The sequence below is a fragment of the Anopheles stephensi genome, chromosome 3 (assembly GCF_013141755.1).
Source record: "Anopheles stephensi strain Indian chromosome 3, UCI_ANSTEP_V1.0, whole genome shotgun sequence".
NCBI lineage: Eukaryota > Metazoa > Arthropoda > Insecta > Diptera > Culicidae > Anopheles > Anopheles stephensi.
The window spans coordinates 16,110,660-16,138,500 of record NC_050203.1 but is presented as its reverse complement, the minus strand read 5'-3'; the positions used below and the strand labels follow the sequence as shown (position 1 = coordinate 16,138,500).

Below are 27,841 nucleotides of genomic sequence, written 5' to 3'. Positions count from 1 at the left end.
GAACTGATGCCATTGCTTTGCCGTCTGCTGCTCCTCGCAGTGAACTGTATCGAATGGTTCTTCAATTCGCTGCTAAACACGTTTATATAGTCTTTAAGCCTTATTGCATGCATGATCGACCCCATACACGAACCTATCAACCGGATTCGGATCCGGAATGGCGTTTCTTTCTTCACCCACCACAATGCAACACAAGTGATCCGCTACCGCTACTTTGTACAGTGATGGTGCATTAAATAAATAATTTCTTTATTTTTTTGTTTTTCTTTTCCTATACCGTTGCCGTTTGAAACGAACTTCCTTTTTTTGGGGAGGGGGGGTAGAGGACTTAAGGCCACAACTATGCTAGGAAGGGACAATAATTTAGCAACACACCGGGTGATGGTGGGACGCGAATTTGAAACCGTGCACAGTTCCGCAATGAGAATTGGGACAATAAAACATAATTTTTCAGGACGTAGGGAGTTGGAGCTAAAACTTGGAATGAGCGGACCTGTTATTGTTTTTGTCCCGGGAATAGCGTGTTAGAAATAAATTAATACTGATCAACAACAAACACGGCATCAAAACCATGTGGCCCATTACGACTAAACTAATCGACTGCTAAATGGAGGTGATGGAGTTGCGCCTTCCTTCGCTAAGCTTCACTCTGCATGCAATGTATCGCCGAGTCCTCCGATAGCTCGTCCAGTGAGGAATCTAAAACGAAACGAATTTGTACACGGTTCGTTGTGGTGGTTTGCGATTTTCTGATGCACACTCTCAAGGATCCACGAGGATCCTCAACGGTCTGCTTACCATGCGTACTGTAGGCGGACGATTTGGACGAGTGATTATTGTTGATACTACTACTATTGTTGTTGTTATTGTGATGATGGCTGCCAAAGTGACCATTGCTGGCGAACGGGGACCCATTAAGGAGACCACCACCACCACCACCAGCGCCAATGTGCAGCGGGTTGTGGACGACACCGGCCTGCTGGAAGGTGTACGAAAGCTGCAGGTTGATATGCCTCGCAAACGGATTCATTTCACCTTCTCTAGGAACTGTGGAGAGAAAAGACGCAGAGCAACCAAATATTATGAGGAACCGTTTCTGTGGAGAGAGACCTTACCTTGAACGTGCTTCTTCTGGCGTGCCCTCGAATTCTGGAACCAAACCTGCGTCACCCGCTTGCTCAGACCCGTTACCGATGCTATCCGCTCCAGATCCTGTCCGTCCGGGTTGCTGTCGATGTTAAAGTTAGCCTGAAGGATCTGCAACTGCTCCTCGGTGAACGTGGTCCGGACACGTTTCGTTTTGTTGTTCTTCTGATAGCCATCCGCCTCACAACCGTCTGTCGAGGATAGAAAGCGGCGTTACTGTTGGTCGTTCTAGCTAGTTCCGTCACGGGCTTACCATCGCTCGAGGTGCCACAGTCAAACATCTCCGAGTAGTGCGTCTTGCACAGTACCTTATCGTCTACGAGGGCGAACTGTTCTCCGGTCGACAACTGGCGCCCACAGCTATCACAGGCAAAGCAGGCAAGATGAAAGATAAGATCGCGCGCCCGCCGTACCCAGTCGGTGGCACTGATCGTACGGCTGCACCGGGCACACTTGGTACCGAACGTCCTGGGGAAAGCGAAAGAGAGCGAAGAAAAATGGAGTGTGTCTTCGTTTGGGGTTCATCAACCAAAAACAATCTCTGCCTTCTCTGAACGATCGGTAGCTTCATCTTGAGGGTCTCGGGAACTGTAAGGTACAGTGGTGTTCAAATTTTTGCCACGTGGTTGACATTTTTTTAATGGACTTTTTTTGCGCATTTCTTGGCAAATTCTACTGAGCTAAGCTTTATCAGCATAATTATTTTTAAATTTAAAATAATCATTAGTGCACCTACTCGCCGCTCCACCTGTAGTGCCGCACTACACTGTCGCGAGAACCACCTTCAAGAACGGAAGTGTCCGGTGCGCACACGCGGAGCCTCAATTTGCCCATTGTGTTGTTCCATATTATGACAGCCATTAATTATGCACCGCGATACGATCGAATGCCGTGGTGTGCATCGTGTGGTGCACGGGTGTTTTAGCGCTACCACCGGGGCCGGCCGGCCACACGGTCGCGTGCTTCGCGTGCGGAATATCACTTTGTTGATGGTAAATTTTCACCTCATTTGCATGAACGTCCTCATCGTTCTTCTTCTTTTTCTCGGTGCCGAAGCTCCACTATGCAAACAGATCAACAGATCTGAAGCACCACCGAAGAAGAAGAAGTTGCAAAACTACTACCGTGCTGTTGTTGCTGCCGAGCACACACACACACACACACACAAAAACAGGGTAACATTCCTGCTAACAAGACACCCGGCCTGAGCACGGGACAAATTTGAGCTTTGTGTGTTGTGCTTCATCTTGTCGCAGCTCAGAAGCTGCCATCGGAAGAAGTTAATCCATCCGAAGAAGTTCTTCCTCACAGGGCCGAGTGAAAAACAAAGCCAAAACCCCACCTCATCCCGGCCATTTCGCTTTCGTGAAAAGTTATATCAACCATTTATTCAAAGTGAAGGCAAGACTGTTGGCTTGTGGGGCAGTGCAGCTGCATGATTGGGGGGGCAGCAGCAACACGGTTGAGCGATGCACATCGCTGGACCGACGACAGGAGGTGGACATTAAAATTAATGATTATTTTTATGCACTTTCGATGTTTGCGAATTTACGCTGGCTTCTGTTTGCGTTCCCCAATTCGCTGCCTCCGTTCTGACGGGGTTTGTTTGTTTGTTGCTGTTTGCTGTTTGCTGTACAACAGAGATTGTCCGCTTATCGTGGCAATCTCTACCCCCGACGTATCCTGATCGATAATCGAACGCGTGTTTGTGCAAAGAGGCAGTGAAAAATGGGAAAAAGCAAAGCCACGAGAAAAAAAAAACAGAAGAAGGAAAAAGAGGACTTAATGAATTTACTTGCTGATGTTTGATGAAGTTCAAACAAAGGTGTTTAAATATGGCAAAAGCAACATGTTTACCATCGAGGAAAATTCGTGAACAAAACGAATGAAAAAAGAAACAGAAAGAAATTTAAACAAAATCTATGAAAAAGGAAATTGATTAATGATACGATGATAAAAAATAGAAATAAGTTAAAAATATGAATTTGTTGCATTTTTATGCGTTTTTTAAACGATGTTTTCCTTCTTAAATATATTTTTCTATTCGAAATATTTTTTTAGCTAGTTTGCTTGTTTAATTATTTTTGAATTTTATATTTCTTTTTGGTACTTATTTTACTTATTTATCTTTTATATATTTTTTAGCTTTAATTATGTCTCTTTTGCACTTTACTTTAGACTTTTGCTAGAAATTCTTTCTCATTTTTATTTGTTGTCCTTTCATCGATTGTCCGTTATTTTCAACTCTTGAAGTTTCTTCTTCTATTTTTCACTGTTTTTTCGTCATCCCTAAAATGTTCTTCTTAAAGTTGAAAAATTATTAAATTATATCGTTTTATTGCTTTAATCTCCCGACTGGATTAAATTTCAATTTAATTACCCCTTTCAGATTTGCATCCTTACAGGATCCGCTTCAAACGCCTCGATATAATTTAATTAAAAATTTACACCTTTTTTATGTGCATTCAGTGGCTTGTCGTCTTAAGTTTCCTCAACAATAAACCCCCCCCCCCCCCCCTTTCATCGACTCCCTCTTGCGAGCGATCAAGAACGCGCACGTAAAGTAAAGTAATCTATCGTTACTGTTTGTCTGTGGCTACTCTTTAAACGCTCATAAAACGGTATTAACATTGCTGGCACACTGGCCACAAGCTGGAGCCTCGTAAATCGTGCGTTTATGCGTGCGTGCGTAAGATTATTGCTTGCGCTGCAATAGTGGAAGGCAGCAGCAAACTAGTGAGTGAGCTGCATCCGGTCATCGTGGCGGCGTTCCGGGTGATTTGCCGAGATTGCTTTATCGAAACGGTTGCCACGGAACTCGCCGTATCGCTCGCCCGATGCTTCACATCTTTATTGATTGTGCGCGATTACGCAGTGCGTCGCACTGTACGCGCAAGTACGTAAACCGCCGGGCTACCTGTATTGTAACAACGGGGCGAGAAATATCATCAGCTCCCATCGGTATTCGCGCCCGGACATCGGTATTCGATGCGATCTTGCAGATCGCATCTCGCCGCGACCTTCCTGCGCGATCGTCTCCCCTTTTATCCGTGTGACACTGTGGCGAACAGAAGCAGCCAGCGCACCCAGCGAGGATGCACCCCAAAACGAATGGGAATGATAAATTTCGAGATATTTTCCAGATTATGTGCATAATTTGCTCCCGCGGTTGTCCACTCGGGAAAGGCTCCCGCTGGTTCGCGAAAAGGGTCCGCCTGTGTCCGCCAGTCATGGGGATTCAGGTTTTCGTTTCGCTCTACCCTGATGCCGATGAAACGCTGGATGCACCGGCGAACCTTACGCCGAAGGACCGGACAGCACACACACACGCAAAGGGCAGCCACGGGAGACGGTGCTAGCTTTAATTGCTTTACAAAACCGGGCTTTCTGTTGCTGCTGGTGGTGCGCTCGCAGCTACATTACAGTTCGCCGTAAGTGAGGCTTGCGCTTGCGAAAGGGGGGGTAGGGGGGGAGGGGCTGGTGGGCCTTTTTTCGTGTGTGCAGATCCTTAATACTCAGGGATGGGCAACCTTTTAGCTTCCGCGGGATAAATTATTTTGGGGAAATTTTCGTGTGCTTTTTTCTGTTAAATTCTAAGTTCTAAGCTATGACTGTTAACCCTATTCAAGGTGACATGCTATTCGGGGGTAGCCAAAACGATTCTAATTGCTCATATCTCCTGGTTTAGGAGTCCGTTTGATTTCAAATTTGTTTTTTGTATGTTTATCTCGGCAATCTTTATCTATAAATAGTGTTAAGTTTTTATATACTAAATCAAGTTGTTTTAAAGATGTTTTCCCACTACCTTTCCCCAGGCAAGCGGGCAACTTTGGAAGCTAATAACTTGTTCATGCATAATCCAATTTCAGTGCAATATTGTGATAAAAAATAGTAAAACTGTTTTTTTTTTCTCTCGGAGGGAATATCTCATCTCAACACTAAATAGTTGTAGTATTTATGAATGTTCAAAGATAACATGTTTTTTTTTCCTAAAATTGAAAAAACAAAAACTTTTACAGCAAACTGCTTCTTATAGAAGAGAGGTTTATGTCACAAGTTTTACGTATAAAGTTCAGATTTTTTTTGCTACCCATAAATAGAAAGTTATAGCAATACGGCCAGGCCGTTCTTTATGAATGAAAAAAATAAAATAAAGTTAGGAAGTTAGGTTAGGTGTTAGGAAGGTAAATTTGAATAACAACCGTTGTAGAAGGTTGCAATATTATAAGTTTCCTCAGTTGCCTGTGGCAGAGTAAAGGGTTTGGTCTAAATCAAGCCCATCAATCTTTTGTTAAAGTTTTCCTTAGCTATATGGCCAATCAAGAGAGAACAGAAGGTTAGTAAAGAAAGGTAAACTACAAACCAAATAACAATTTTTATGGCAGTGTAAGTCAATAGAATTTTAATTTACTACATTTAATCATAATCGTTTAAAATATTAGTAAATCAGTCAAATTTTTTATAGAATTCAAGTTTTGTTCACCAAATTTGAGGTTAAACACCGATAGCCCATAGAGGATCAAAATTGGCTGGTAAATATTCTAAACAGTAACAAACACATAATTGCATAGTTTCAGGCGTAAAATGGTGTTCATCCCTGAAGGAACCATTTCTATCTAGGATCTATAAAATATAATTCGTTCCTAGAATTGTTTTTAAACAAAATGATAGAGATTAATTACATTTACCCTTTTTCTTAGTTTTTTTTTTGCAAAGAATCTCTCTCTCTCTGTCTTTTAAGCCCATTTACATGCGCTCGCCATTCAAATGCCGAGCCATTGCAAAATTTCCACAGAACCTCTTCGGACATCATCTCTTGTGTAAGTTGCTTATCCCTGCTTTTTTTGCACCCCTTCCTACGGGGGTTACACTTTTCGCGAAAAATCACTGCGCCGGATGCGTTTCCGAGAACTTGTCGTCAATAAGCCACCGGTGGAGCATCCAAACACCGACAGCAGCAGCAGCAGCAGGAGCAGCAACCCCATAGAAGGAAGGTGCAATAATGAATTTTATTGCCTCGGAAATTAGCTTCCAACCTTTGCCGAACGTTGGTCCGATCCGAGCGTCAGCAGTGGACTTTTCGATTTTGTGGAGAGCTATTGTTTAGAAAATCCCAACAGCCGGATTGGTATCGTTCACCGCGGAAGAGAAGTGGTTTTGCGCCCGGGGTAAGGTGCTCAGAATGTTGTACATACATTTTCAAGCAAGCAGCAGGAAGCTCTACCCGCCTGCATTCCGCACATTCGAAGAAGCGTTCGCAAACGGCAGCAGCACCAACAGCACAGATCGCGTACTACATGCGTACTGCATGTTAAACGTTCTTGAAGCGCGTGAAAAAATATGTCGATATTTATTATTTTCTCTCCATTTGCTCCCCGTGCTTGGGCCGTTATCGGACAAGGCCACACGAGGTGGATGGGTAACGGGAGGAGAGCAGAACTGCTGGGTTTGTTGTTGCATTGATTGCATTGCAAGGCAGGTTTCCTGATCATGCGACAAGCACCGAAGGATTCGAAACAAATGCAGCAATTAAAGTGCCACCAGTAGGCTCGGGGGAAGCACACACGGCGCGCAGACATGGTGTGTTGGGAATCATGTTTCTTTGCTCCCTCCAGCAGATGTCGTCCGGGATCGGTTGGGGGATCCTCTAGCTCCGGCAGCCAGGATGACTCGAGGAACGAGTTTGAAGCGAGGTATGCACCCGGTAAGGCACTGGACACAGCATTTTAGTGCTACGGAAGCAACGCATTGCAAGTATCATTGATAAAAGCAGCATCTTCAATTCGTCAATGAAATGTGGACGTGCACAAAATCATCAAACGTGTTTGTGTGTGTGCTCCCCAAAATCTTCATTCTGAGGACATTGAAGAAGCATGTCTGCAGGGGCATTAATATGTGTGAATTGTTTGAAGCTCTGATAGAAGTTTGCGTTCTCAAGACACCAGGACTCAAAGTATCAAATTCGGCTAGTTCCAAAGAACAAACCCAAAAGAATGTATCTAAAAATGCATTTTATTCAAATTATAAACAACAACCTCAATTAGAGATGAGAATCAGCCGGCTAGATTTTGTTTTCAGAACTAACCGCAAAAATCTGACAGCCAAATCTTCCTCGACTCAAGCTTTGCTGAATGAGAAGGCTGGAGAAGAAAACCCCGCTGACCGATCACCTCTCGAGGATGTAGATTTGTCAAACAGGGTCGACAATTTATTCCTGCCCATACATTAGAATAGCTGATGGGAGTTAACTGAGCATGAAAAAGCATGAACACTGGTCGCTGGCGTTGGTCCAACACGATACACCCGGTGGATTGGGGTGGTGGCGATGCATACATTATTTTCGCACCCATGTACTTTTTCCACCTCGCTGTGTTTGCGTGTGTGGCTGCGAGCTCCCTTTCGGGGCAATGTTTATTTATTAAAATGTGCTTTACACACACACACACACCCCACGAAAAACCTGTCCCACTGGGGTGCGATCATCATCGCTCGGTGGATGGAATAATTTTTCCACGCGGGTCCGGGTGACCTGGAGTGGGCATAAAATTCATATTTTAGTCCCCAATCATCAAACAAACATGGGATATTAATCAGGGCCCCTCTTTTTCGGCCCGGCTGTACCAACAACGCCGCTACTAATTGTTGTCAAATTAATGAGGGCACGAGCACGAGGAATTTCCTCGCGTCCCAACAATGCCTCGTGAGAGGAAGGTTGGCTTCCTCTGGGTTTTGCATGACCCAAAAGGTCCTTCAACCCGGTTCTTACTTGGTGTAATCGGTTTTGCAGTAGATTTGACGCTCGCGCAGAAAGCAGGACGGTTGGTGGTCGAGCGGTGTGTGGCAGATGCAGCAGCGTAAGCAGGCCGAATGCCACGAACAGCCACCGACGTCTAGCAGGAACTTGTCCGATATGGGTTCACCGCAGGCCGTGCAGGATCGCAGCTCTTTCTGTGGAGCGAAGAAGGAGAAGAAGAAGTAAAATGAGTCAAACATCCTCGCTCGGCAGCGTTGCATATTTAATTCTAATTCGATTTGTATACCGAAATGCTCTCGCAGGACGTTAGCGACAAGGTGTCTGCACGATCGGCCAGAGTAATAGACAGACCTCCGCTCTCACGAAAATCGACACACTCAATTACATTATTTACGCCCGTGTATGTGTTGCTTTTTCCGGCAACAAATGGCCCGCTGTGGTGCTGGCCGGGCACACACCTTTAAAGCGTGTGGCGAGAAAATTGACTGCAAAACACACACACACACAATGGGGACTCCCTGCTGCGTTGAAGTGGGTCCTTCAACATTCTGCACACACCCATGATGAATGATGAGGTGCACCTTTCGAGCGTGTGCAAAGACCCATGGCAAAGTACGCCCGGGACAATGGTGTTCGGATCGTAGAACGCAGCTTTTGACGCTGCAGATACAAATCCTATTAACACTCTAGGCTAGAGAACAGCAGAAAAGGATGTTCCCTTCGGGCACGGAGGGTACGATGGCCACAAAGGTGCCAACGATGTACCTCGCTCGCAGTACAATAGCTCAAACCGACCGGCGTACAGTAAAACCGGGGCGTTACATAATCACGACACGGCACTTTGCCCGGCCAACCATTCGCTATCCTTCAACCATCCGTCGAACCTTAGAGAGAACGAGAGAGAGAGAGAGAGAGAAAAAAGCACAATAAATGGCACTTTTGAATGTGGCCGGAACAGCCGACCGGACAGATGATAGCGCTCGGATCGTGCCCTTTGACAAGATTTATGATCCACACAGCTGGCCAGAGTGCGGGCGTGTGCCAAACGAAAGGATCGCAAGGATGGTGTGTCCCGGCCTTTGTGTTGCCGGGGGAAAAAAAACTGCATCCTGCATCGAAACCGTTTGATACAGGACCCACAGCTTTGTGGGTTTATTATTACGGTGGGCTTGATAGCGGGCGCCAGAGTCTAGATCGATTCGGATGGGATGTATAGGAGGTATGATTTGTGTGGCCTTTTGGGATTGAGCCGATCGCGCAGAGTAAACACACAATTTTACACGGACCACATTGTAACGGTTACAATGGTTGATCGGTTTTAGGGGTGCGTAAGTGGAATCGAAATGGTTTGGCTTTGTGTGGTTAATACGCTTTTGGAAATTGAGGACGAGCGATTGAGCAATTAAGTTGTAGAGATAGGACCAGTGTCCTTGAATATTGGATTAAAATTGAATTTTGAAAAGGCTAGGGAATGCTTGTTACACTGGTTGTAAAGCCAAAGCTCAGCACACTTAAAATTGACTATAATAGATCCTTGAAGCCTTTGGCATGTCTAGTAATTGGATGTCCTGAATGTTTGAGCTTTAGAATTGTGATAGTTTTGAAGATAAAATAATACAAATGCCATAGATCCTGGTAAAGATCTCTAGTTCCACCGGGGGTTCTAGACAAGGTTGATCTAGAATAGAGAGTTAAAGTCTTGAACCTAGCGTCCTGGTGAATATCCAGCTCTGAAGCCGAAGTTGCTAATCGAATTTGCAGAGGTTGATATGTTCAAAGCCATATGTTCAAGAAATGAAAGACTCCTCCATTTTAATATCCTTGCAGTCTTTTTATTCCTAATTATGTATATCCTCTTTAATGTACAAATATCCATCGCTTGTCCAACATCGCTACAAGATCCCGGTGTGCTCTCGGATAAAGCCAATGTGATGCGAAACCTTGGTCAGTACACCCGGGTACGGAGCAACGGCGCACGGTTTGATACTCCACGAGACGATGCCCACCTGAACGCCGTGATGCAGTAGTGGACCACCAGAATCTCCCTGTAAAAGCCAAAAAACCAAAACACTCCATAAGCGATCGACCCTCGTTGACCCATCTAGAACGCCAACTTACGCTGCACTGTCCCTTGCCACCGCCAGGGATCGCGGCACAGATGTGCGACGGATAGATCGTGCTCGTGTGGATCGCATCGCACTCCTCGTTCGGTACCACGTAATAGTCGACGCGCTGCAGCGTCGTAGGTGCCGAACCGCCCGTCGCCGTAAGACCCCAGCCGATCAGTGTCACACCCAGATCGTCCGCATCGTCCTCCACCTCGGACCACGGAGCGGGCAAACGGACCGGATAAACACTGTCACCGAACGTGAGCGGACGCTGCAACTTCAGCAGCGCAATATCGTTCAGATGGCTGTTGCGCGAATCGTACTGCGGGTGGGCGATCACCTGCTCAATACCGTACACCGAATCATCTACCTCGCGGGAGATGTTGGTCCGGCCGGCCTGGATCGTCTGCAGGTACGGTGTGGTCGCACTCACGCAGTGAGCAGCCGTCAAAACCCACAGCTCGGACAGGATGCTGCCACCGCACGAATGTCCACCGGTGCTGCCGCGCAGCGATATCATGAACGGATAGTCCTGAATCGATGCGTCCGTTCCGTTGACGATGCGACGATCCGGGACATCGTCCAGAACGTTTGATGGGGCGGGAATTGCTGTTGGAAATAAAGGACCTAGATTACAAGCTCCCCGGTGGTCTAAACAGGTCTAAGTCTTACCCAGTGCAACTCCAACCAGGAAGGCGAAAATCGTAAGATATTTTGTTTGCATTTTGATGCGACTTGCGATCGTTAGAGCTCGGATTGATGCAACACTTGTTGAAAGGCTTGCAGTTGATGATGCCTGCTGGTTCGCCGCGTCTAAGTATATATACTCAGAAACGCTTGTTCAAGCATAATCTTATCGCGGTAGGGAATTCCTTCGCGCGTTATCCTCTGGCTTCGTAGACGACCAAATCGCAGACGGCGCCAACCCGTCTCGAATTGGCCAACTCATCTCACTTTACATTTATGGCACAGTAGGTCACAGGTATTTTTAAAAATTTGCGGAAACAAAGCCTAAAAGCGCGTACCGTCCGGCATCAACGATTGATCGTTGCGATTAGTCAATCTTGCCACCCGGTGGTTTGCACAGACCACATCGGCCACATCGATAAGAGCTGCAGTCGATGCAGCCGATTGCACCGTATCTGGCTCTGGTACGATTTGATAAGGTAAGGATGGTCTCTACCGGGTTGGGGAGTACGTCGATGTCATCGCGACGCATAATCCACTGTCGGGACAGTTTGAGTGACAGATGTCGGGCGGCGTGATTTTCGCGGTAGGCGTAGCAGTGCTACGTCGTATCAAGAAATGACGTCTACGCCGTTTGACCTGCATTCCAGTTTGGGAGAAAAGAATTTCTTCAAACACCTGCGTTTGGCTGGTCCAATTTTTACGAGCGTCAAATTTCACTCCTTTTTAATTGTGCACCCTACACTAAACTGTCACAACACTTTACTGTGGACGAAATTATTGCAGGTGACCGTTACTAAACTGCCCACAGTTAGTGTGGAACGCATTAAAAAGGTATAAAACGTTGGTATCGTAAAACAACTACACCCGGGTCGCTCCGTATTCCTGGCCCGGCTCACCCGGTGAGAATTCTCATTTGCGTAATCGAGAAGCTGTCCCATCGGTCACCAACACTCACCGGAGTGCTTTCTTAATGATGCAGGCCCACGGTAACGATCCGGCCGGTGTCTAATTATGTGTGCCGTTCACCCTGCCTAAAACCGACAGTAGCACCACAACGTCACCGTTTAAAAGGTGCATAAAATATTCGCGCACTACCCCGAAATCGCACCGACACGTCACAGCCAATTCGAGGACCGTAAAATTGTATCCCGAAAGGATGTGTCAGGTTGCCACTACCGAGGGCCGGGGTTTTCTGCCGGCAGCATGATTGGCACCCTGGGACCACTCGGGTGTGTGGTATCGTGGACGCCCACACGAAGCTTAAGCAGCTGTCAGGTTGCTTGTTTTCTTTTTTTCTTATACAACTCGGCTCGGCTGCATCCGGCGCTCGTGCGGTGAACGATGATCCAACCGGTCAACGATCGCATAAAGCTTCCCTTGCGCTCCGAAGAAATCCCTCCGTAAGCGACCCCAACACCCAAAACAGTTCACTAATTAATCGAAAGAATTATCGACTTTTGACAACGGGCGAAAATAAAGAATTTTTGCATAATATGCATAAACACGCGGTCGGCAGAGAACGTTGTCAAACGGTGGTGGCACGACCGCCAACGCAAGCACCCTACAACCCAACGCGGGCTGCCCGGCAGCAGTGGAGCCAAATGCCATTCCACGTTCGTCGCCCCGATCGGCGCGAACAGGTTTCGCGCATCCAGACCAACCCGGGTGGACATTCCCGTTTAATTACTCTTCTTCGGGCATTTTTTTTTCTTCGGGATGGGTTTTGTTTTGTTTCTCTGTTCGTTGGCTTTATAGTGTCGAATGAGCAGGATCGTCCGTAGCTTTTTTTGTTTTGTTTTTGGTTCGTTTCGTTTGAAACACATTTAAAATTCAACCTCGAACCTAAAGGTCTGGATGGTGAGCGTGAGGGGAATGGGGTTTTTATGGGGGAAGAGTTGGTGGTGGTGCAACGGATGGTACATGGTGCATGTTACTGTGGTGTTCGAACAATCGCTACTGTGTGGTTTCGGAAGCTTGAGTGGTAGTGACTTGTTTAGTGTTGTGTCCTGGTTTGGTACATGCACTTTCAGCATCGTTCGGATCTGGATGTAGAATGGGAATGATTTGGGTAATAAGAGACCCAGCAGATTGCAGAATATTTGCGTCGGACTAAGAGCTATATTAATTAAATGCTATCCAATTCTTTTAGATATTGGGTAAAGCAATACAAATATATTTTTGATCTTCTTCAAAAGCCCTCCGATTTGTTCAAGACCTTGCCATATCGGCTACCAACTGCCAGGGATTTTTGAAGAGACGTAACAGTGCATTCACATGCCCTGTGTCACCTCGGTCACCGAAGACTCATGAGAATTGTTTATTACATGGTAATCCAACCACATGGTAATAGAGTTCTAATCATCATTACATCGACATTTATTGCTACTAGAAAATCCTGCTGAATATCTTCCTCTCGAAAGTAGATTAAAGGTTTTAGAGACTTGTTATATCAATCGATGTCAGTGCCATCAGTGTCCGCCATGTTCTCGTAACAAATGTTCCCCTTAAGGGATCATAGTACATGCGAATTAAGCAGATGTTTGGGGCCCAGAGTTTTTAAGGATTCCCTTTCGAATTGACAGATACGTATCTTCCTTTAAACAGATTGTGAGGTCCTGGAAGCCTCAATCATTTAGAGAGCCCGAGCTCCCTAAAGTCTCCGGGACTAATATAATGTCTTCGCTTAGTTTCTGACTCTGGCCCAGTCAGTAGATTTGACGTGTGAGAGGCCTCCAACTTTTATTCTGCTTAGGGCCTCCAAGGGGATTGATCCATCCCCAGGTGCCCAATTTTTGAATAACCGAAGGCTACAATATCTGTGGAGCTGCTTGAACTAAATAAGTATGTAAGAGTGTTAAGACTTGCCTACATCTTACTTTGAAATAATTGAGAAAAAGTTGCACCATTTTCAATGTTTGGTATTGGTGCATCTACCTTGTGTTGAATGAGTACACTCCTCGCAGTCTGAAGAGTCGGCAAAACGAACTTAGGTGAAGGTTACCCAAAATCAGCCCGCAAAACCGCTTTCGAACGCATAAATGTACCGATACTCATTGAAGCACTTCATCTTCACACCTCTGATCGATCGGACCGACCGACCATTCACCAAAGATCTCATCTAAGGACAAACTCGCTAATACATCTAAGGCACCAAAGGAGAGAGAGAAAGAAAGATGAACAGTATAAAGGGAAAAAAAACCTCTAAATGTCCCAGAAAAAAATCAGAACACACCATCCCACCCGATGGCAGAAGCCGGGGCCAGCCAACCATTGCTTCTCGGGCAAGAAAACAGAAAGAGATCCGAACGTGTCAGGCATTACAAATGATTGATTGATGATTATTAAATTACTTTTGTGCGTTACTACAATTCCAAAAAAAAAAAATGCTCCGTACACTGCTGCTGCTACTGCTGCTACGGCACAGTTAGCCACAGCGCCACGACGACGAGACAAACAACCGTGTCTTATCTTGCGCCAAATTTACGCCGTTCAGTACGGCGAAGATGCGATGGAAACAACACAGTACACAACGGCCACAAAAAAAAATCGAGCCTAGGGATGATGTAGTACAGCTTACTTCGCTACGCACCGCAAACGTGAAGGTTAACGTCGGCAGGGAAACGGTTGGTGATCCTCAATTTCCCTTGAGGAAGCCGGGGAGGAAAGGAGTGCTCCGGAGCACCCGAAAATCTTAGACATTGGGAGAAAAGAAAAGGCAACGAAAAAAAAAATGGAAGCTTACCGACCGTAGGACCCATCCATAACCGATTAGCGGCGATCAAAAAGGGAGACCTTCGGGGCGTTCGGAGGTTATGGAAGAGAAATTGAACTGGAACCGATCGTTTTCGACCGGAGATCGATTATCATGTCCCGATCGGGCGCATGTCGGTGCGACGGCGGATTTACTTCTGTGGAACTGCGGCCTGAAATGTGCGCTGTTTCAAATTTGGTATGATCAAGATCCAGCCTGGGGAGCGTGTGGACGCAAAACCCGTCCCTTTTGTGTGCGCGAATGTTTGCAAATTCGGACCGCGTATCGGGTCGATCTCATGAACGTGGAAGCGCTCAGGTTGGTTTGAAGAATTGACATAATCTTTCGCTACCGTGCATGTCACACAGGTCACCTCCGTTATTTAGTTTCGATTATCTAGAGCAAACACACCGTCAGGCATTCCCGAAACGATTGATCTGATTGCTTGGTTGGGCCACTGAGGACACTCCTCGAACAACCGACGTCTGACGAACGATCAATCATGCCTCAGATGCAGTAGTTCATCCCGAACAGATAACTTCTCGACCGTCCATTTTCCATGGCTCGCCGATTGGGACTTCCGGGAGTTCCCTATCCAAGTCAAAAGGATGAAATAATTTCCCACCAAGCAAGCGTACTAGCGCAACCAACATAAACCGTCAACAATTTGTAATTGTACCACGGACGCCGAACTGAAGTGTGTGGAGTGGCCACTTGTTGCTGATGTCTCTATCCAACCCAACGGGATGGGAAGTTCGGAATCCGTTCCGTAGGCCCATTTGGAGCGCACGCTCAATCGCCGTGACTCCGTTGTTGTTTAGTAAAATAATAATAACAATCAAACAAAATTGCGCCACGGTTACGGCCTGAAAAAGGTTGGCGAGCGTTGAGCAAATGACCACCGCACAATAACCTAACCGGCGCGATGGTGTCGTTTCCACGCCTTCAGCCCCGAGCCCACGTACCCGTGGAAACACGTGAAATCGGAGCAAAACCCCTCCAAACCCGGAGTCGCTGGCCGCGGGTTCACGGAGCTGGAAGAAAGTGAAGGAATGTCTTGATCGGCGGTGAAAAGCTTCCGGAACTAATCGTCAGCCAGTCAAAAGAAAACGAAAGAGATGAGGAAAAATGGTTTCAACCCCAACACACTCTTGAGGCACAGTGTGTTGGTCTATGAAAGCAACACCCTTACGAGAGAGAGAGAGAAAAAAGGGCGCTGCCGGTACAATGTAAGGTTTTCGAGATCGATTGAAAAACGATCATCATTAGCGATGGGCGTCCTCGGAGGGTGAAGAGTTTTCACACACAGCAGCAGCATCAGCACCAGCACCCGGGTGCCAAATCACTAATGTCCCAGAGGTCTCCCAGGGAAGGTAGAAATCGTTACGACGCCTGGCAAGCGGGCGCCGATCGTTGCGGATGAAGCCGTGAAATCACGATCATCACCACTTGAAGATCGAGCGGCCTTCGGTCCAGCACGCCGTACGACATAGTACAACAAAAGGCGATTGAAACAAATCACTTAATTAATGTGTCGTCCTGTTGGGTACGACCGGACCCAACAGTGTCTTGGAGTGCGATTGGAGATTGGAGCTGATAGTGGAAATCAACTAGCAGCACCGCACAGGTAGCGGGCACCCTGTAGCACAGGGGTCGGCTCGGTGCCAAGTTTGCGAAGATGCCACGCACTCGGCGATAGCCCAAGGGAGAAAGAAACCCATTAGAAGCAAATGATCGCAAACAGAAGCGCTTTCGGGTGTGCTATAAAGTTTGGACGAGCTCGGACAAACGTGAGTACTGGCAAAATAGGAACGCAGTAGCTGGAACGTTTATCCGTTCGGAGAAATCGCTCCCAAAAACTGGGAAGATCTAGACAGGTAACGGATTCGAAGAATCGCTCAAGATCGTTCGTGGGCGATACGGATAGGCAGACTAGACTCGCTAGATTTCTAGCAGCAGGTTTAGCAGTCGAACTCATTAGACGTGGACACCCCAACATTCCGTTGAGGTCCACAGAGATCCATAACGTTGGTTACTTTATTTATGAAAAATAGAACGGCAACATTTCGAGCGCCAGAAATGGCCATGTTGGTTGTTCATTTTAAGGGCCATTTTAGTTTTGATTAACCGAACTCCGGAAAATAAATGTACGAGGTTATGTTGTTTTTTTTAAGCAAATTCTGTTAGTTGTAGTTAAAAAGCGTGTAAAATAGTTTGTGAGTAAAAAGAGAGGAGCAGACGATTTTGGAGAACTAGGCTTTCCCCATATCCCTAGAGGAACTTGGTGGGAAAACTGTGTTCTCTTTCAATCATAATCTCTCCTCGTTTTCCTCGAAGGGGGCACCCGGGTTTGAACCGGGGACCTCTCGATCTGCAGTCGAATGCTCTACCACTGAGCTATACCCCCTTGCACACAAGCTTGGTTACGAACACGCAATAAAAACATCCACCAACGCTCGACAATTCTACGATGAGACAACGCAATCGCACTACACGCCCGGTTCTGTGTACGCAGAAGTAGAGCCTCCTCTGCATTGGGGGGGCCACTTGCCATAAGCGACCCACACGCATTTCGTGTTGTGCTTGTAACTAAAAATAAACCAGTGCCGCGGTCCCAACCCACCGATCGGCGGGGGAGACCCACGAAGCGCCGGTCGCGCATCGTCTAGAGTCAGCATTCTAGAGCAAACGCTGTACTTGAACAACGTTCGGTAGAGTGCTATTGCTGCGAATGCGCTTATCAGTAGCAACATGATGGCTTTACAACAGTCGATCGAATTGCTTTAATTGCTGCATTTTATTATCATTGATGGCGAAAGTGTACGTAACACTTTCGCATCATGAAAATTTCATAATCGATCATCAATAGCTCCGGGAAGAAATCAATATTGCATCCGAAATTTAACCCTCTCTCACAAGACAATTCCCAGGTTCTGTCAACAGTCACCCTCATCGAACAGTAAAAGTGTGATGCGATCTTATCATGCTTGGACACAGAACAACGAAAGCAACAACATGACGAACACGATATCGAACCAGGCTCAGGCAGGCAGCCCACAGTTCAACGTCAGTCTCGTGAGCTCGTGAGCAACCAATTTAGATATCACTTTCCGAGATAAAACAAACGGGAGAAAAGCGCGATCGTTGTACCGAACAAGCATTTTGACTTAAACTTTACAAATGATCGTTGGGGATTTGAACCCAGAGAGAAAGAGAGACAGCCGAAAATCCCAAGTGCGTACCCAAGAAAGACTCGTCCCATGCCGTTAGATCTTCTGAAGGTTTTTTTTTGTGCCTTCTCGGTGCACACACCGGTGTGCCATCAGGTTTCTGGTTGCCTTCGTAAGGGGTCTTCCTTCACCGTTCTTCGACTCTCCTACCCTGCCTACCTAGTGTGTGCGGGGTTCGATAATCTTATCTGCATAAATATGTTTTATTTTATGAGTTAAGATTGACTTTTCGGTCGATTATTACAGCCTGGTCGGCTTTCATCTTTGTCCGCCCTGAACCTGTCGGACGTGCCGCCACCGGTTCCATCTGTAACCACTTCCGCAACCTGACGTTCCTCTACTGTCATCGAAGCCATTGCTTCTCGTGACAATCCTTACCGCACCGCGGTAAACACCAGAAGTACGACACGGCTAAAGTATGATCATTTTTCACTCTCCAGACAGCGGCAGCGTTCTTTTTTGGGAGTTGGTCGCTCAATAGGCCTGTGGGAGCTGTGGTGGTTTGTTTGGTGGGCTTTGTATTGTGGCCGTAAAACTACTGCCGTTTGAGGCTTTCAGAATAGCGTCACGAGCGTGGCTGCTGCTGCTAAACTGTCAACCAGGTCGGGTGAGTGTGTTCTCTAAAGGGTGAAGAAAAGAAATAGTAGCCTTCTAACTCCTTTATCCGCTCTTCGTGGTGCTTCGGGGGGCTTCGGTCTCGGTTCGCTGACAATAAACATAATATCGAACGATTTTTTATGCTAATTTAATTTGTTTTTCTTTGCCGTTCTTACTTGAGGATGGTTTTTTTTTTTTTTGTTTGTTGGGAGGAAGAATGTGTACGGCTGACTGCAGTCATCCAAAGTCGAAGGGAAACGACACATTTCCAACTGACCCATAGAGCTCATAAATGGGGGTTTGGTTTGGGTTTGGATTCGCCGCTTTCCGGTTTTGCAGCTCAGCAGTCATAACTCAGCAGGTTCGAAATGATAATCGAAGTTCTTCGGAATGGATCAAGCGATCTAATCGGTTGGTTGGAACGGTGCGGTGCAAAGCTTTCGTGGCTATTAATTTTATTTCCTGACAACTTTATCTCGCAAGCGGCAGGATATGGCACTTGTGCACGATATGGCATCAATTTCCCATTGCTTCATCAAATTATATTTTCACGGATTGTAAATTTCCCGACCAGCCATTCGCTTAAAAATAAAAATGTTTTTTTAATTTCTTCTACGTTCATTAATAACAAATTTTTAATGTGTGCCCTTGGTTGCATAGTCTCAATTTTTCCCATCATCTTGGTACCTTCGGCTTGCGATCCTGTGACCGAGGGAGCGTGTGAAACCGAGGTCCAACCACGTGGTCCATCACATTTTTCCGATGGGAAAACGTGAAGGCATCCGATGCGGGACTACATTCGGCAACACAGCTCCAGATCACGACTTGAGAAATCTAAGCGAGTGAAAGAGACTGGACAGGTTCCATTTGATGGCTTGCAGAGGGCATAAAGATGTGCCTGAGTCTCGCTTCCTTCCCCAATACAGAAACAGTCAAAACATAACTTCAAGAATAGTTTGCGATTACAATACTCACAGGCGTAAACTGACGCATTAAGCCGTAGAAGTCTTCACAACCCCCAGACAGCAGCACGGACAGTTTCGGGCCCACCCCAAGTGGCCTCATACTAATGATGAACGATCCATTTCCGGTCATTCCCTGGTTTCAATTCCCTGGAGGTTGAGACATAAACCCGGCTACTTTATGGCGATATCCGGCATGTTGTACAACACCTTCTATCGGCCTCTACGGTGGTGGTGGTGACTATTATGGGCGAGAGGGTTCAAAAACTTTTACGATCGTCCGGCACGCATCGATGAACTTGTGCTTCTGTGCAGTATTGGGAGGGTCACCTTCGACCATCTTGAAGGTTGTAAGAACCACCGGAAGCCTTAAAAGAACACACGACGCAGATAGAACGAGCGCCTGTTCGCTGGTCTAGGGTTTGGCCTGTTTTACGTGCAGATCACAACGCCATCTTAAGTTATGGCAGACTGTTTTAATGGTTGACTTTATGTAATGGACGCGCGAGACAACACATCCAACGATAATGGAGGCCAAGTCGTCTTTGCCTCCCACGGCGAACAAGGGCAAAACAGTGCCGATGGCCGATCATGATGGCGTGAAGAATGTTTTGCGTGAATTTTGGCAACTTCTAAACACTGACTCCCTCCATGAGTCATCACATTTGGGGTGCGTTGCAGTTCGGGGAGTCCAGCTAGCCAACTTTGACATTCCACTCTTAGTGCTTAAGGGAGAGCGGAGGGCGCTGAGTGAGGCGCCAAGAGACCGTGTTATACCGCTTGGGTAATGTTTTACAAAATATTTCACTCCTCTTTCCCACCGCCAACTTACCCCTCTCCCCCCTCCCCACAATCTTCTTGAACACAGTAAAAGCTCCCCATCAACGCTGCTGGGATCTTTATCGGATCCGTATCGCACACGAAACACGCGAGAAATGGGAAAAACATCGGACAGCCCCAGTGGACGGGAGGAGCTGGCTGTTGGTAGGTGGGAAAACAAAACCCGCATAACAGCATCTGCCGTTCACGCTGCTCCAATGCTCCAGCAGTCCTGGGCACCATCATCAATCAGCACAATATGTTGGGCCACGAAACAGAGCTGGGAATGCAATCCAACCTCCCCTACCCCGGATGTTGGAGGAGTATTTTCGAGCGGCGAAAGGGGAACCAGATCGTGAACGACGGTAACATGCTCCGATGATAAGGTGCAAATCATATGTATGTGTCTATGCAGCAAACATGCTAAAACATGGGAATCACATGGAACATAAGAAGGCACGATAGGACGGTCGCCGTTCGTCGCTCGATAAGCGGACACACGCAACAGATAGTCGTTTTCTTTTCGTATGTACAGGAACCGGGGTGAAAATTCATGACTTCTGATTGGGAATCTGATTGCAGATGGAGCACACGTCGATACGGGTTTCCATCTCCATAACCCGATCAAATGTATGGTGTGATGTGAATGTAGGGAGATGGGTTTCGATAGGGCTCTTCTGTGCAGATTACTATAATAAAGGAGAGCCTTTGAATCCTTGAGTACGAGGCTCTTACAGAGGAACAAGTTGTGGCTGCAACAGGATATACAAGAATCTAGATGTTTTACCAACACGACCAACAGCTTTATGTCAAAAGTCCATTCAAATTTATAAGTAAATCCATGGCCCATGTCATGTGTTTATATTCTCTAATGGCGTTAGTCATCAAGATTTTCCAACAAGTTGATCTACAGGTTACTTCTAGGGAAACTTTGGGCAGAGTTGGTGACTTGCGATAGAACATTCCATCACATCTCTCTACGTGTGATACATCTTGAAAAAGGCAATATCTTCCGACAGGTCCTCATATTGCACAAGTGTCCTATCAAAACAATCTTTGAGGAGAAGTACTCTTTGGGATATTGGCCCTCCTGATTACCAATCAACCTGCCAATGTACGTAAGGCTGTACACGTGGGTCTCTTAAGCTTCGATAACATGCATCGACACAAAAGGGTTCTTTGCTATTACTTTCAACTGAGTCAATATCTTCTGTCTGTCAATCTGTCTATCTGTCAATCTGTCAATATATAGGCTCCGATATCTGCAAAGAAACGTCCAGGAAAGCAACCACAGGTCCCTTTGTTCTCATCTTGCTCCAGAATAGAGAATGTTGAAGTAGCCAATTAGTATAACTATATATTAGTATATTAAATTATTAGTATTAATTAACAATAAGTATATTAAATATAGTAAAATGTATAAGTTACTACCCAAATTTAAATTCATGTCAATCTGGCGTAAAATCTCTGCCAATGATCCCAGCTAAAATCACCACTCTATTACCTGCTCGTCTGGTTACTAAATGTTGACAGATCGACGATGGTCTCCTGCCGTGACAAGGGTTATCTTATCATTGCCCATGTGACAACCCATTACGCGATGAAGTCATTTTGTCTAGCCCGTAAAATACTAAGCATATCCCTCTCCGCTTTTAATATGGTAAAATATTCACCTTCACCATTATTAGACAACATCCCGTGTACCGATAACGTCTTCATTCTTGCTCGTTCGGGATAGTTCTCAACTTGAAAATAGAAAACGTAAAATTGTCTTCCATCTCTATCGATGTGTGCCGTACATGTGCGTTTGTTGGTGGCATAAATCGTCCGGCTGAATCGTGCCGCCTTTCAGCCGCTAGTCAACGGGCAGCCGTTTGAGCGTGTTAAACGATTTTATTGATCCGTTTTCTCCGCTGCGTGTGTTGGAAAAGTGTAAGAACCCCAAAAACCAGTCTTCCGCTAGACGCCGGCACGTCGTCACATGTGTATGAATGATCCAGCCTTTAGACCGCGCGGCTTTTGTACCACGGCCGTTCGAATGTGCTCTAAAACAACGGGTGATCCTGATTTCGCCCGGCGAGTCTTTGTCGCTGTGGGAGCTTTGAAGGAGATTGAAAAATCGATCCTCCCATATCCCTTGCTCCAACCTTTACCCTGTGCCAAGAGCAGCACAACAAACAACGCAACGCAACATCGTCGCAAGCTTCTCCGCTTTAAGCATTAATTACCTTTTTCAATGTGTAATATTTTAATATTTTTATGATGCCCTCACGGTGGTGTCTCCTCTACAGCGAGATGCATTCGGCTGGATTTCGATTATACAGCGAACGGTTTTCTGCCGTTCTGTTTCGACCACTCGAACCAGTCAAAAAACCGAAGCTCGTCCGCAGCCAGAGAACTTTGTTGGAACCAGCACCGCTCAAAGTTTTCTGTTTTTGCCTGCGGCCAAGCTTGTGCTGTCCATAATCTGTCCGAATGGACTTAATTACTGGCGTTTATTTGTCGTTTATGTAAATTTATGATTTGATCTCCCTGAAGTGGGATGACTCGCCCGCGGTGGATCATGGAGCATTCGCCGGCAGGATCGCCCCGATATGTGGCAAAACAGTTTGGCAGTTGTTGTACCGAAAACCAACCGCGAGGAAAGAATGCTTTCACTGTTATACGGTTGTGTTTGTGTGTGCGTATAACAGTTTAATGTCAACCCGAATGGAACAACCGAGCGAATCACCCGATTCCGAGGTGATCCAGATCGACGAGGTCATAAATTTGGTTTAACACGTAATGTGTGTGTGTGCCTGATTTATGATCGGATTTTTCCCCAGTTTTTCGGCCGAGCCCTACTGGAGTGCCGCCAGTCGTATGCTTTACACTTTTTGTGTGATTAATTCTTTTCGGCGACTTACAGCGCACCAGCACCGGTGTTGGAAAGGAAAGGTGTTTCGATTATCGGCTGCTGTTAAGTATGATTATTTTCGCCAAAAAGGCCCGTAAATCATAACATCCGTACATTGGAGGGAGGATGTTGTGTGTGCGTGCGTGAGCCGCTATAAACGCTCGACAATATTTATCATACGCAATGACACAAATCACACATTTATCTTCCGATGCTAAGCCACCGGCTCCACTGGCTGGCGTCGCTGCTGTTCGTTCGTAGAAACTTTGGCCTTTCTTCACGGAAATTACCACACGCACCCTAAAGGAAAGGGTGGTGAGGATGGGTGAAGATGAGGAGGCAAGAAAGTTCACACCTCCACACTAGTTGTCGACCAGCACGGAGGCTCCCTCTTTATTGAATTAAATGTATTCGCCGGCGACGAGCGCGACGATAGGCCGCAAATGTAGTTGCATTTATTTTGCTTCTTTCCCTTCACGGTCAAGATCACACGGGAGATTCAGTTCACAGCTCGCACTATGCTGGCTAAGGGGTCATAATTCATGCGCTTGCCCACCCACAAGAGTGAGCTACCCTAGAGGACTTCCAGACTTTGTCGGCTCGAAGTCGCTGATTTCGACTGATCGGTGATTTCAATGAATGGAGAGTGTGTTCCGTAATGGGAAGGTAAAAGGATTATTTTAATAAGAAATATTGCACGCACTTTCCTTCCAGTAGACAAGCGTAGAGTTGTCTGCTATTAATAATAATTATTTCAGCTTGCTGAAGGTGGATGCCTTGGAAGGTGGAGGATGTCCCAGGCTATTCGAATAACTCGAGAAATTGATTTAAAGCTCATCAAGTTAGCCATTAAAGATGCAGATATTTAAATATAAATGTCGTCAACTCGCAAAAAAGTGATCCTGATCCTGATCCTCTACTTGTTCTTGTCGGCCAGTAAACACCCACTGTGAAACACATTAATAAGCTAACCCACCTCATTCTTCTCGCTGCTGAAAGTTCAAAAACTCAGCTTTTATGGAGCTAAAATCCCCAAAATCCTTGCGAATTTCGATCCCAGGATCCCGGATCCGATCGCTTGACTAATGGTTGACTTCCTCCTCTCACTGTTCCCTATACTCACCCAAATCGACTTGACTTGCAGTAAGGGTTTTGCCATGCTAGAATTCCATCGAACCTCGGTAAACCTTTCCCGCTAAAAAGGTTTCTAAACCCAACCACGCATCAATAAATTTACATTATGACACATTTTGCTCTGGAGTTCGATCGTGTGAGGGTTCGCAAGAGCGTTATTCGAACATTCCTATCCACAGCTTGGTAGTAAAACTGTTGCCCAAAATGTGTTGTTTGTGTGTGTGTGTGTGTGTGCAAGTTACTAAAGCTAAATTTGCTTCCTCTGCGTTTTGGGGTCTCTCAGACCTGCCGCTGCCGATGACAACAGATGGTGCGGCCCAGGTGGGATTTTTGATGCTCACCGCAGGAGTCCGGATCGGTGTGCGAAAAAGGCGCGCGCGCGCCACATATCCTTAACAAAGTCCTGTTGAAGTGTTGTGTGTTTCTACTTTGCCTCTCCCAAGCTCATTTATCTCTTTCGGATCGGATCATTCGCCGATCGCGTTCGCTTTGATGCTAGCAACACCCAACCCATCAATTCCGTGGTTCGATTTTGGTTTGGTTTGGTTTTGGAAAACGGAGAAGCGATACAATAATGCAGCAAAAACTAACGATTAATTCGTTCGATGCTTCGTAGCAGTTAAACATCCTCGGTTTTTTTTTTGCGGTGGATGATGGTATTTTTTGTTTACCAACAACAGAACCGGTTCCTAAATGTTTGTACAAAAAAAAGCAAGTGTATCCCCGTGTGAGGGAAGCCATTATCGAAGCCCGACCAGAGTCGGATGGTTAAATTTTATTTAATCAATTTTAATTATAGTTCATTCCGGAATATTGTTTACTTTAAACATTTCAATCTTTTCGGGGTTGTGTTTGGGATTTTTGGGATAATAAACATTTGATAGGCTTCATGCGAAAAACCCTCCGACAAGCCTTGTCAATAAAAATCTGCACACCGACACCGATATGCCGACGGTGATTTTTGCTCTGAAGAAAGTCGTAACAATAATTATATCTACCTTTAAATTTAATTAAATTTAACATGAATAAACAGAACTTACCTTCATTATATACAGCTAATATTTGTGGTGGATTGCAATATAGTGCAAAATGCAGATTGTTTTTTACATCTTCGTTGAGTTTTTCTTCGTGGAAAGTGCCATCATTGCTTACTTTATCGCATTCGCCATTTTAAGCACAGCACAGTTACTTACTCTTCCAGACTTATGGTAATGATTTTTGTAGTATTTTTATTATAACCCCTTATTTTGCTTTAAATTCATGATAACTTTAAAAGACTCCCACAAGGATGTGTACCCCTATAATCACTTTTTGCACTATACTCTAACTATTCTAATCACACTTATCACACGGACTATCATATTCCTTCTAGAAATGTATTTTCACATAAAAACTTTTAGTGATTTTATTCACCCTCTTGTTCACACTACTGATTATCCTGACCGATGCTCCGATTCCATATCTCAGGTTTGTTCGCACAGCAACACAATTTCACCCAAAATTCCTTCAGCTGTATTTTTTTTTTTTTTTTAGGCGGGTTTTCGCGCCCAACCGATCCACTTCACACCGATCGATCGTTCGACCACAACAACAAAAACCACCACTCGCGGCGTCTGTTGCGCCGTTCAGAATTCGTTTACACGCACGTCTAATCGTAACCGTTATTTGCTTGGGACTGGAATCTCGCGGAATCTCGCGCTCTTTTGACAGTTTGCGTTCGACATAAGCCCCTACCGGGCGGCAGTAAATAAGCGGCAGCAACCGAAGCCGAGCAACCAACGGCAGGGTAAAAGAGACCGACCAACAATCACCCTCACCCGGTCTCGGAAGTGGAAGCTGCACGATGGTAGAAGTGGGATAAACTCTACCGTATGCACTCGCAACGACCCTGTTGGCTCCGCCTTGTTTTCTTTCGGGCTGCATCCAACCCCTCGGCACAGACGGGTTTCACCCCTGTTTCGTTTGCTGAATTTTCCGTCGTCCTTTTTCCTGCTTTTCTTTACACACACACTCACTCGTACACAGTCTCTCTCTCCAGGAAGAATTTTTACATCGATATTTTTATTAGGTCAGTTCTTTTTTTCTTCACCAACCACATTATTCAATGACTCGTATGGGTAGGATAGGCATAGATTATGCTCTGGAAAGGGAAGGGAAGAAACATTACAGCCTCGTTACATCAAAGACAATGTCTATCTTGCGGGGTCCATCATGCGCTGGTCTTTTTTGCCTGCAGGATCAGGACGCTTCGGTCCAAAGCAATTAGCAAGCAACATACTACACGGGGAAATTAAAGGGGACCGTGCGTACCCGTTTGTAGCTTTAACTGATTTAATGCTTCAAACTGAGTGGAAAGCCTTTGCCGGTGTTAAAGAGATGGACGATTTATGTTTCGCTGATGTATGTTTGTATTTATTGTTGGGCTACAACAATTGTAGCACTTTACGGTTGGTTATTGTTCGATTTGGTAGCTTGTTGTTAAACGATTAATGTGGTTGTGAATTAGGTATTAATATTAAAATTAAACGTATATAAAATGATCCGTAAAAAACAATCTTTGCGTATTAAATTTGTATACCGTAATATCAATTTTATGTTCATGCCTCTCAAGTATTTCTATTATTATTTTTAATAGCGAAACTACGTAACTTCAACTGAAGTAAATTATAGCATCTGTGTGTAGTACATTAAGTTGATCGCTTCCTATACTACATCATTATCTAGAGTCATTTTGAAATCCTTTTAATTGTTTTTTTTTTATTATTAATTATAGGATCTGATGTTGTATGTAAATCAGGTTCCGATATTATCAGTAAATGTTATCAATATCTTATTATTCTTCAAATGCTGTCAGCTCCAATCTATCTTGCATACCAATTTACTATTTATTATTGAGTAAGACGGCTCGTAGCTGTATTATCGGAGTATTTTTCCTCCTTGGTGTTTGCCTTATCTCGGGCAAGCTCGAATGTAGATAAAGAATTGGTGATCTTACATACTAGCTTGAATATTCTGGGATTGATGCGGTCAATAGTTTGGTTTACATTCAACTCACCGTTGAGTTGAAATGTACTTCAAAAAACCAAGTGTATTATTAAGTATGCCCTTCAGAGCATAACATTCTTCTTCTTTCTTAGTTTAGCGACCTTATTGGTCGTGTCTGCCATTTCTGGCTTACTAGACTTATTGGATACCGCATAATTGGATAGTTAATCCTCTCTATGGAGAAACGGCCCAGATGAGATTTGAACCTCGGTACTGCCGCGTGAAGATCGTCGTCGTTGTTGCACTACCGGGCCGCCCCAGCGCTTAACATTATGTGTTCCTATTTGTTCAGTATAGTTTTGTATAAAATTTTAAATGAAATTGCACTTATTTTACATCCTATTTCAGAGGACCAACTGGGACTGGACCTAGTAATGGGAAAAATAAGGCCAAAGAAACCAAAAATGGTTGAAGTGCCATGTAAATAGTTGCCTTTCACCTCTACCGACTTGAGTTTAAATGTTTACAGTCTTGTTTATTTGTATGAAAATTCACATTTTTTTTTATTTAACAGTATACACCGAGGGACAATGAAGTAAGAACACATAAATTAACAAAATTATATTATCAGCTTAGGATACCGATTTTCAACTAATCGATTGATTGCTCAATAATACAAACCGTTTATTCATTAATTTTTATTTACTCTGAAGACAATTTTGCCAACAAATATTCAACTATAAAATAAGACGTAGGAAGTGGAGATGTA

The 27,841-nt window shown here is 45.3% G+C and overlaps 3 protein-coding genes and 1 non-coding gene across 4 annotated transcripts in view; 1 reads left to right on the top strand and 3 right to left on the bottom strand.

Moving 5' to 3' along the window:
• The window catches only part of LOC118510576 (cactin), a 58,587-nt gene that overhangs the window by 17,910 nt on the left and 12,836 nt on the right, over nucleotides 1-27,841 (top strand). The window lies entirely within an intron of this gene.
• LOC118510579 (LIM/homeobox protein Awh-like) lies at nucleotides 267-25,988 on the bottom strand. The gene is made up of 6 exons (XM_036052571.1): nucleotides 25,128-25,988; nucleotides 7,913-8,094; nucleotides 1,400-1,614; nucleotides 1,116-1,337; nucleotides 799-1,047; nucleotides 267-699 (listed from the first exon to the last, which is right to left on the bottom strand). Exons 1-6 carry the CDS (start codon nucleotides 25,131-25,133, stop codon nucleotides 638-640), a joined length of 936 nt encoding a protein of 311 aa, XP_035908464.1. The 5' UTR covers nucleotides 25,134-25,988; the 3' UTR covers nucleotides 267-637.
• LOC118510580 (chymotrypsin-1-like) lies at nucleotides 9,697-10,788 on the bottom strand. Its single transcript, XM_036052572.1, has 3 exons — nucleotides 10,681-10,788; nucleotides 10,019-10,617; nucleotides 9,697-9,945 (listed from the first exon to the last, which is right to left on the bottom strand). The coding sequence occupies exons 1-3, from the start codon at nucleotides 10,730-10,732 to the stop codon at nucleotides 9,793-9,795; spliced, it is 804 nt and encodes a 267-aa protein (XP_035908465.1). The 5' UTR covers nucleotides 10,733-10,788; the 3' UTR covers nucleotides 9,697-9,792.
• Trnac-gca lies at nucleotides 16,785-16,856 on the bottom strand. The gene has a single exon. It is a non-coding gene; the product is annotated as a tRNA-Cys (tRNA).

What these genes read in the sequence shown, in the direction of transcription:
- LOC118510580 (XM_036052572.1), bottom strand. Translation starts at nt 10,732, where the DNA reads ATGCAAACAAAATATCTTACGATTTTCGCCTTCCTGGTTGGAGTTGCA. An exon ending in CCTGGTTGGAGTTGCACTGG is followed by an intron (nt 10,618 to 10,680) that starts GTAAGACTTAGA and finishes TATTTCCAACAG; the next exon opens with CAATTCCCGCCCCATCAAAC. An exon ending in GTGGCAAGGGACAGTGCAGC is followed by an intron (nt 9,946 to 10,018) that starts GTAAGTTGGCGT and finishes TGGCTTTTACAG; the next exon opens with GGAGATTCTGGTGGTCCACT.
- LOC118510579 (XM_036052571.1), bottom strand. An exon ending in TGCAAAACCGATTACACCAA is followed by an intron (nt 1,615 to 7,912) that starts GTAAGAACCGGG and finishes CGCTTTCCCCAG; the next exon opens with GACGTTCGGTACCAAGTGTG. An exon ending in GTCCGCCTACAGTACGCATG is followed by an intron (nt 700 to 798) that starts GTAAGCAGACCG and finishes GTTTCGTTTTAG; the next exon opens with ATTCCTCACTGGACGAGCTA.